This window comes from Durio zibethinus, chromosome 1 (genome assembly GCF_047325235.1).
Source record: "Durio zibethinus cultivar Kanyao isolate XHJ-2024 chromosome 1, ASM4732523v1, whole genome shotgun sequence".
Classification (NCBI taxonomy): Eukaryota; Viridiplantae; Streptophyta; class Magnoliopsida; order Malvales; family Malvaceae; genus Durio; species Durio zibethinus.
The window spans coordinates 38,499,255-38,510,129 of NC_143162.1; the positions used below are offsets into that span (position 1 = coordinate 38,499,255).

The 10,875-nt window shown below is 31.0% G+C and overlaps 2 protein-coding genes across 2 annotated transcripts; one reads left to right on the plus strand and one right to left on the minus strand.

The window, feature by feature from the left end:
• Positions 1-104: 104 nt before the first annotated feature.
• Positions 105-1,066, plus strand: LOC111311442 (uncharacterized). Its single transcript, XM_022910822.2, has one exon. It carries the CDS (start codon positions 245-247, stop codon positions 875-877), a length of 633 nt encoding a protein of 210 aa, XP_022766557.2. The 5' UTR covers positions 105-244; the 3' UTR covers positions 878-1,066.
• A 1,006-nt stretch (positions 1,067-2,072) lies between these two features.
• On the minus strand, positions 2,073-3,045 carry LOC111311443 (calcium-binding protein CML37-like). The gene has a single exon (XM_022910823.2). It carries the CDS (start codon positions 2,902-2,904, stop codon positions 2,269-2,271), a length of 636 nt encoding a protein of 211 aa, XP_022766558.1. The 5' UTR covers positions 2,905-3,045; the 3' UTR covers positions 2,073-2,268.
• Between the last annotated feature and the right edge of the window lie 7,830 nt (positions 3,046-10,875).

Consider the following 10,875-nt stretch of genomic DNA (forward strand, 5'->3'; position numbering starts at 1 on the left):
TCGTCTCCCCGCGTGATGGCGTCGCTTACGTCGCCCTTAATTAACCTCGTTCACATTCATTCAGTCCTTTTTTCGTTGGTTTATTCATTCATTCATCATTTTCTTCTACTCTTTTATAATTATATCCCTCTCTTTCAAATTTCTTTCATTTTCTTTTCTGCTTTTCTCCAACCTTCAACCCTAACAGCAATTAAGCAAAACCATATTAAGGCTTAATTAACCTGCCAATTCCTTTCCTCCGTCCATGGGCACCTGCTTCTCTTCTCAAATTCCACTACTGTCTGAATCTGCGCCGTCCCCAACTGCTCAAGTTGTTTCCCTCAACGGTGATCTCCACAAATATAACCTCCCTGTGTTCGTCTCTCAGGTTCTCCAGGCCGAAGCTTCTTCTTCTTCTTCTTCTCTGCCTTCCTCTGCCATCTTCCTTTGCAACTCTGATCGCTTGTATTACGACGATTACATTCCGGCCTTGGATTTCGACCACCAGCTTCAAGCCAATCAAATATACTTCGTGCTTCCCATTTCCAAGCTTCGGCAGCGCTTGTCCTCCAGGGATATGGCCGCTTTAGCGGTCAAAGCCAGCGTTGCTATCCAAAATGCCTCTAAAAACGATTCTCATCGCCGCAAGCAGGCCCGGATTTCTCCTGTTTTGATCGTAGCCCAATCTGTTTCTGTTCCAGTTGCTGACAAAGGTCACGACGCACCTACAGCGGCAGCCTCCGGCACCAAGTCCTTCGCCGAGCCTCAGCCTCGCCCTGGGTTTTCAAGATCTGCTTCCATCCGAAAATTACAGAAATACACCTCTAGACGAGCCAAGTTGGCCGTTCGTTCTTTTAAGCTAAGGTTGTCCACTATTTACGAAGGGTCTGTTTTGTAAACGGTACAAAGATGAGCCCCAAAAACCTTGTCCAAAAGGACGGATTTTTGTAACAATATATATATATATATATGTATGTATATATATGCAAACTTTTCCTGTACAGAAACTGAGATGAGATGAGAGTGTCATTTTGTTAAATTTGAGGTTCAATTAATGCCGTATTAATTAATTTTTCAGGTTCTTCTACTTTAACTTCTTTTCCTCGCTCTGTTGAAATTAATTATCAATTTTCCCAACTGACAAATATATACTAATGTTCTTGATTTTTTATGTTAATCGTTGTTTCCGTTCCTTTTTTTATTATATATATATATGTATATATATATATATATAGAGAGAGAGAGAGAGAGAGAGAGAGAGAGAGAAAGAGAGAGAGAGAGAGAGAAGTTGTGTTTTAATTTGAAGAACAATATGGTTTTGAATCGGTTTTTGGTTTTTAAAATTTTTTTTCTTACCTTAAGACGAATTACTTAGGTTCAGGTTGGTATTTTGTATTTTTTTGCTATTTATATTTTGGTTTTAGTTTATTTATTTATTTATTTTTCATTTTGTATTGAAAAAAGCAAAAAAACAAAAGTCTGAATCAAGAATAAACGTTGCGCATAAACCAGGCGCATGCAAATAAACTGAAGTGTTAAAGGTTTGATTGAAGGAAGTTTCATTGCACTTGAGGACTAATGGTAAGTAGACGTATCCCTTTCAAAATTTGGAACCCAAATCTCCTTCAGAAAGAAAAGAAAAGAAAAAAAAAACTGTTACAGTTTTTATTTCTGATTAGGAAACTATTGAAATAACCTGGTATCAGTCGAATAGGGTGCTGATAATACTGTTAGTATTATTTTTATGAAATATAATTTTTGTTTTTAGACGGTGAGAGTATTAAGAAACTTTTTAAGATCGTTATGTCAGTCTCGTCCCATCTCTAAGATCAAGTGGTGATGAGACATATTAGATTTGTCCAATTTTCGCTCATACGGAACTGAAAAGGCCCGAATTATCATTAATGAACAGCCTGACATACTCCAGGGGCCAAGGCCATGGGGAATTTATTGCCTTGTTTAGTAGGAAGGAATGGACACTACTACAAATAACTGGATTTTGATGCGATGCGAGTTCTTATGGCAGTATCTTAAATAGATGGAGTACAATGAGGAAAGCCTTGAAAGGCGGGGGGGGGGGGGGGGATGATGGATAACATAAATCATAGTAGTTTCAATAAAAGTTCTATTTACAGAACTGAAAGAAAAAATTGAAGCATCCTTTCAAAGTAAATTAATAAAATTAACAAATAAAGAATGAAGAAACAGAGATGGTTGTCGGTTGGTTGTAAAGACTTGGGTGGTTAATGTGAAATTGAAACGCATGTGGGATGGGAAGAAGGGAATGAATCACTGCATCATGACAGTAAACTCGTCAAAGCTGAGGACACCGTCCCCGTTGAGGTCAAAGGCACGAATCATGGCCTTGCAATCGTTGATAGACTTGGACTCACCCAGCCGACTGAGCATCCTCCTCAAACTGGCAGGGGTTATGCATCCTGAACCCTCTAAAACATACATCCCAAAAGCCTCCCTCAGCTCCTTGTTCCTCTCCTCCTCAGTTGAGCCTCCACCCTCCATCAGCGCCTGAAATTCATGGAACCCCAGCATCCCGTCTCCGTCCAAGTCTGACGACTTAACAGCTGCTTCGGCTTCGTCCATGGAAAGATGTCCTCCTGCTGTTCTTATACACCTCTGCAATTCTTGTGCTGAGATTTTTCCATCACCATTTTCGTCAAGGAAATCAAACACCATTTGGAGGTCGGAGTTGGCCTCGCTGCTGTTACTGCTGCAGCTGTTGCATCTTCTTTCATCTTTAGAATCTGACTTGGTTCTTGAGGATAGTTTCCTCCGCAATCTAGCAAGTAATGATTTTGGCTGAGAGTCGCCGCTAGCACTTGTACTAGTTGTAGGAATGAAACCACAATTAGATTTCATGGTGAAAGCGTCCATGAGTTGATCTGTCTCTCTGGGGTTTTGTTTCATCTTGTAGGTGAGTTGGTGAAAGGCAAAAAGGGATAGGTCGTAACTTGTAAGCGTGGTAGTTAGCACTTAAAAGATTGTGAATTGGTGTGGCAGCTGGGAGGAATGAAAGGGAATATATAGCTTTGGACTTGGATATGTTTGGAATATAGAAGAAACAAAGATGAAGATACCTTTATCCATTTAATATTTTCATTGTAAATTCTGATAAGAGACAGAGTATGTATACACGGTGGAAGCTTTTGGGAGATTGGATATCAGATATGGTTGACAGGTTGAGACTCTAGAGAGAACAGAACACGGTTTTGAATTCCTTCCTCGTGGCACTAGTACTATAAAATACCGGTAAAAGTAGTAACGGGTCTATATGTTTGCATTTCGTTTACACTTTTTAGTTAGCTTCCGCCAGTTGTTTCCGCGGTTGCAGAAGCGGTACATTAGCGGGTGTAGAGAAGCTTCCTTGGGCCCGGGGCATTGAGTTCTGTCTTCAGAGTCAGACAGCGACTTCTGACTTGTCTCTTATTTTGGGCAATTTTGTAAATCTTTCTTTTCCCTCTCTCAGTTGCAAAATTAAACCGACAGGTGGCAGATTGACGATCTAGTGATTTCTTTCGTCACACTGAAGTGTTTGCTTATTTCACTACTTTCTCGCATAATACCCCGAAATTTTTTAAAAATATTTTTTGGTAAGAAAAAAATTTAGAGTTAAATAAATTATTTAATTTTTTAAATTAAAATAAGATATATTATATTTAATAATTCAAGATAAATGATTATAAATTTTATATTTAAAATAATTTAATAAATGATCATCGATAAAATTTAAACTTAAAATTTTTTTATTAAAAAAAATAAACGTTAATTAATTGAACCAATAATTTATTAAATATATATTTTTTAATTTTGCAACTAAAAGTTGTTACGTATTGATAAGTTGCTTCTTTCATTTATTTTTTTAATTTTTAATTAGTAACATTTTTAAATTTTATATCATAATATTTATTTTATTTAAAAAATATTATGTCTATAATTTTTTTTAATTCATAATCTCCTAATACTAATTTTAAGAATATATTAATTGATAAAAAATTAATAATTTGTTAATTTTTAAAGTTATAATTTTTTTACATTTATTTATTTTATCAAATCACTTTATGTCGAAAATGATCACGCTTATCAACTAAATCAATTATTCGTTATTAAAAAATTATATTATTTTAGTACATATGAAGAGAAGAGAAAATTTGAATTTCAAAATCTATATAAAGAAAAAAGAAACAAATGCAAAATCAAACCTAAATTAGTGTTGTGCCTGCACGTTGCTGTGGGTTTTTTTTTCAAGTAGTCAAAGCAAATATAATATAATACTAAAAAATATTAAATATATAATTGGTGATATAAAATGTAAAGCAGTTGAAGATAAATGTTAATAATTGTTTTGAGAAAAAAAAAAGGAGTGACCATGAATGTTTTTTAAAAAAAAGTTGAAAAAAATGAAAAAAATTAAAGAAAGAAAAAGTCAAATTTGTAGGGATAACAGGATGAATGTAGAAAAATACAATTTTAAATGTACAATTAAATTTAAAAAGGCAAAAGAGAAGATAAACAAATTGTGAATTTATTTTTAAACTTTAGGATTATAACATGGAAAAAAAACAAATAAAAGTATGATAAATGGAGGTTGTTCTTATAGATTGTTGCTACTTCTGCCGTGTAAAGAATTGTAATCAACCATACTTTTTGTTGTGGTTGATGAATTATAATGGAGATATTCGTATGGCTTTGTAGCTTGAAGGTTTTTATTTATTTATTTATTTAAATGGATGGGTGGTAGGTATACAATCAAGAGAATAGGTTATTTTACAAAAACTACATCTTCTACATTAAATCGTAGTGTATAAAATTTATATAAGACATTAATGTTTGAAAGCTTTAATTAAAAACTATGTTTCTCATATTAAAAATGTGGTGTTTGCATTGTTAAAACATTATTAGAAATTTTTTAACAAAAACTCTGATTCTACATACGCAAACATAGTTTTAATATTTTTTTCAATGAAAAACTATGTATAATCTTTCTTGTAAGACTTTTTTGGAAAAAAGTTTGTTGCAAAAACTGCAGGAATTGATTTTTACTGAAGAAAAATAAATTGAATAGAATGATAGCATGCTAAATATCATAGCTACTTAAAGACGCTATTATAAATAGATTAACATGCAATTAAAACAGTAGGTGTAAGCCATTGTAGAACAATAAAAACACAATGGCTTAAAACTAACATCAGAGTTTAGACAAAATGTCAAGCAGTATATGTTAAGTTTTACATATTTAATTCCAATTAATGAGAACATATAATAGGCCTTTTTCAATCATTTGAAAGAAACATCGCTCATCAGGGTTCAAATGATTATCTGTAACAAATTTTCTCCAACCACCTAAAAAAGTTTTATTTTTAGATGAATACCTGAATTGAACAGGCCAGCGTATGTGTTTCTTTAGGACCATTAGGATGACATCAACGTTATGTGCCGAAAGATATTGTTTGTGAAATACGGCAGTGACATGCCAAATTTTAAAAATCGTTTAACAAACAATGGTTAACAATAATTAATATATGTATTATTTAAAAAATTTAAATTATTTAAATGTAATAGAACTTATATAAAAGTAATTTATATACGTTGCGTTACCAAAACACATGATGATTGAATATTTGTTTTTGTCATGATGAGTTCAAAAGAGGATAGTAAGAACCATTGTTAGATTCAATTTCACCATCTTCATCAGCTTTAATTTTCTCATGTTCTTCTAACTCAGAAGTTGTATCATCAAGATAAATAACTTTGTTTGTCATTTTTTTCAGCAATTGACTCATTATACTTTTCTTTTTTGATCTTTGAAGAATATGCTTCTATTACTTATTTTTTTCTCATCTATGAAGATAAAAAAAAAAAAGAATCTTAAAAAAAAAAAATCATAAATAATTACATTGTTTATAAATGAAAAATATTTAAAATTAAGGTCTTATCTATTCTTATTCGAAAAATGTCTCATGTGATAATAATACTACTTCCAACATATAGAAAAGCATGAAAAAACAGATAATTGCTGTATTTCAAGGGGAGTGCATCAGTAGATTGCAAACAGTGTGTATCAACAAAAGCTTTCCAACCATTTTGAAAACATAGTTGACAGTTGATCTTAACCAAATACATTTTTGAATCGAGTAGGGAGAAAACTTTTAAAAGACATAGTTAGCAGAGTTTTAACATATTGAAGATGTGTCTTTATACAATCCATTAGAAATCTCTGCAACCATAATATTTATTTCAAAGGATTTGTCAACATAAATTTAAACACAGTTGCGTATGCGTTGTTAATTAAAATTAACTTATTTTTTTACATTAATCATTATAGAAAAACAAATCAGTAATATAAATCATACATATAAAACATCTAAAGAAGATTGTTATTTTATTTAATAAGTATTGACAAACTTAAAATATACATAATTAAATTGTAAAACATGAAAACAACAAATTAGAGAATAAAAATTAATGAATAGTAATTAAATACTTATATTGATAGGAAAGAATATATATATATATATATATATATATATATATGCTAACATAAAAAAGCAAGAATTTGACTAATTTTTCTCGATGGGTTTCTATGTAAATGACGAAAAAAAAAGATTTTGATTATATTTTTAATAGATCTAAATTATGTAAAAAAATATGTATCTCATGAATGTAATTAGAATTTTAAAAAAGAAGTGATTCTTTTCACAAAACCTAAAATAGTTTTTTGCATTTTAACCAAAAGGAAAATATGTAGATGAAAATCATAATAAATAATAGCAAAAGAAGTATATAGTGAAGCATTCAGATATGTGTTTTATTTGATATCTATGATCTAAGATGGTAACAAAAAATAAAAAGGGAGATCATTATAAAACAATTTGGTTATTGTCAAATCTTCCAAGATATCTTCTTCATGTAAAATCTTTAAAATTTGTGGAATGTGGTCCAAATTCGCAATGAATTCTAGCTGGTCATCTTTTAGGTTTATCATTTTCCTTAGAATTTGTGGTTTCCTTTAAGAGGTTCAAAGATTCGTTGCTAGAGTTTATACAGTTTGCAAGAAGCAATTTAACTAAACTTGTATGAGTCTTGGAATTCTAATCGGTTAAAAAGTTAAAGTCGAATAATTTTAAAGAAAAAAAAAGTCAACCATTATGTTTAATTAGAAATGCAAATAATACGATTTCTAAGCTTAAACGTAGCTTTTAATAAGGAAAATAATTTTTCAAATATGACATTTTTTAAAGTATAAACATATTTGACTTAAATAAAATAATTTAAGCACTACATTTTACATATCAGAAATGGAGTATTTACGCATTATGTTTTTTATACAAGAAACGAACTATGTAAGTGATATATGTAAATTTATTTTTGGGAATATGACATTAGTAAATCACTTTAGAAACAAATATGAAAAAATTAAAAGTAAAAGTGTAGACACCCCAATCTATTTGGGGGTCTATTTGGATTAATTCTATTAATAAAAAGATAAAAAAAAGTAATAACAAAATGAAAAATGGCGTTGAGTTTGTGTGAAATTGTGTAAGGAGTTTGAGTTGGATTAAAATTTGGAGTTAAAACTTAGAAAGGACTAAAATCCTTTATGATTTAGGGTTTTCAGATTTGAAACCCTATAAATATATGCTCACACAAAAGCTTGAGGGACACAGAGCAAAAAATAGATAAGAGATCAGAAAAATTAGAGAAAGCACGTAAAAGGTAGCCAAAAATTTTTTTTGAGATTTTTTTGAATTTTTTTGGTAAAGTTTTTGGAAAATTTCTAGATTTCGATGAAATTTTTCGATGAAATTTAAATTTTTTAGTGATTTTTCGATGAGCTTCCCAGATTTCAGTAAGTTTCCCAGTTTTCGACGACACATTTTCAGAAACCGATGAACTTTCGACCAACTTTTGATAAACAACCTAGATTTCGGTAACATTTTTTAGAATCCGATGAATATTCAACCGAAATTCATTTAGGTTTCTAGAGAGAGAGGGAGAGAAAATGGGGAAGAGAAAGAGGGGAAGAGAAAATTTGGTGAAAAAAGATTGAATTCAAGTTTTAAAACGATCCCAAGATCCGTGTGTATTTCATTTGGGTGACCCGACCTGATCGTAACCCACTCCGCCAGTCCGCATTTCAGCCAATTCCTTTAACCGAGCTGAGTCGAGCTGACTTGCACCCTTTGAGCTGTATTTTCGAGCCGTTATTTGTGCTTTTAGCCTAGCCGTTTCTATTTTTTAACTTATTTTATCTAGTATTTTATTTATATGTTTTTTTTTAAAGTATTATTGCAAGATTAAATTTGGAAAAAAATAAAAAAAATAAAATATTTTTTTGAGAATAAGTATTAATTATCCAATGATGAAATTTATAAAAATTTCAAATGGTAAATTTCTATAAAATTTTTGGGTGAGAAATTTTGTTTAAATTTATCTCGAATAGTGGAATAATTTAGATAAAATTTTAATAACAATAATTAATATTTATTTTCAAATAAAAAATAAAAAATATTAATAAAAATTTTGCAATTAAATACAAATTATTCAAGGATGAGATTCTTAGAAATTTCAAATGGTAAATTTCTAAGAAATCTATAAGTGAAAAATTTTCTATCTCAAATGGTGGAATAATTTAGATGAAATTTTAATAAAAGTAATTATATTCTTTTCCAAATTTGGTTAAAAATATGTGACAATTATCCAAGGATAAGATTCTTAGAAATTTCAAATGGTATATTTTCTAATAAATCTTTAGGTGAAATTTTTTTTTAAATTTATCCCAAATGGTGGAAGAATTTAAATGAAATTTCAATAAAAAATAGTTGTCATATTATTTTCTTTCCAAAAAAGAGAAATAAAAAGAATTTTTAAATAGGCTCAAATGGTGGAGAATTTAGAAATTCAACAGAGAATATAATTTTAATTTGACCCAAATGATGGAATAATTAGATATATTTTTGATAAAAACCAAAAATAAAACTAAAAAATAATCTTTCTGACGATGAAGGCTCTTCAAGAAATCAAATAGGATTTTTGAATACTTTTGAGGTGAGAAAATATTTTTAAGAGTTCTACTAGATTGATGGAGAGTCTTAAGAATCAAGACCTTGGGATAAATTTAAAATAAAATGATACCTTCCTTCGGATGGGCATGTGGGGGTGGTATAACCTTTCTCATATGTAACCGAACTTTCGAACTTTATTTTGGTTAGTAGACTAGAATCTATTCTTTTAGGGACCCTTAGTCAAGCTTAGGAATTCCTTAAAAGGATAGATTCCTTAGGTGGCCAATCACACTTAATAAAAAAAAGATTGGTGGAGACTACATTTGTTAAGTTTAGCTATAGATTTTTGGATTTATATGTTATGACAGTTTGGTGACTCCGCTGGGGACACATTTTTAGAAATCAATGAACTTTCGATCAACTTCTGACGAATAACCCAGATTTCGACAACATTTTTCAAAATTCAATGAATTTTTAATCAGAGTTCATCTGGGTTTCTAGAGAGAGAGGGAGAAAAAAGGGAGAAGAGAGAGAGAAAGGAGAAGAGGAAATTTGATGAAAAAAGATTGAATTCAGGCTTTTATACTGGTCCTAAAATGAGGTCGTTTTCACCTTAAATAGTCTCAGGATCTGTGTTTTTCATTCGGGCGACCAGATTTGATCGTAACCCACTCCGTTGACCCACGTTTCAACCAATTCCTTCAGCTGAGTTAAGCTGAGCCCTACCCCCTGAGTCATATTTTTTAGTTGTTATTTATGCCTTTAGCTGAACCATTTTTTTGGGAATTTTTTATTTATTTTATTTTGTATTTTATTTATATGTTTATTTTTTTAAGTATTATTGCATGATTAAATTTAAAAAAAATAAAAAAATAAAGTATTTTTTTAAGAATAAGTATTAATTATCCAATGTAGACACCATTTTATTATTATTTTTATTTATTTTTTTTATTTTTTTTCATTTTTTTTCTGGCAGTGGCTCTGACAACCTCCTATAGTTGCGCTGCCAGTAGCCTTGACAGCCACCGACAGCCGGTGGCCACCCTAATCCTAGGCCACCAAAATCTCAAATTTTTAGGATTTTGGTTTTCTTTTCGCTTTATAAATAGAGCAATGAATCTGAAGAAAAAAAAAAGGAAGGAGACCTTGCCAAAAAAAAAATCTTTTTTCGAATTAAAAAAAGAAAATTTCTTTCTGCCTAAAAAAAAAAATCAAAATAAAAAAACATAGTCCTCATCGTAGGGAAGAGCTTTAGCGCCAAAAGCCACCTACACCAAAGAAAAAAAAGATAGTCAGTGTGGGTTTTCAAAAATTATAAAAGAAAAGAGAGAAAACTTACGATCTTTAAACCCTGATCTATGCCCATCGGGGCGATTTCTCACAAAAGGGAGGTCGGATCTAGAATGAGGAGGTCAAGTAAAATTTTTTAGGTTTTTTTTTTATGTTCTTTTATCATCGGCCACCACCGGTAGTGACTGCCAGCAGTGACTACAGGCGACAGTTGACGGGGCAGTCTGGCACCGAATTTTGGCAAGGCCAAAGAGTGTTTTTTTTTTAGTTGGGAATTTTTTTTGGAAGAAGGTTGAAATGAATTAAAAAAAAAGTTGACTTTATATAAAAAGCCAAAGCTTAAAACAACACTGTTTTGGACCAGAAAGGATCTGCGCATAGACCTGAATTCGATCTGAGATCTACGTAACCCGACCTGCTACCTGTTTCTGCCTCAGCCTAAGATTAGTGTAGTTGAACCGATATCGAGTTGCTAGTGAACCAGTTCAAACCAGTTAGAATCGCTGAACCGTCGAACCAACTGGACCCGTATTGACTGGATTGTTGATTGATTCGATTCAAATAAATTTTTTTTTTAATTTTTATA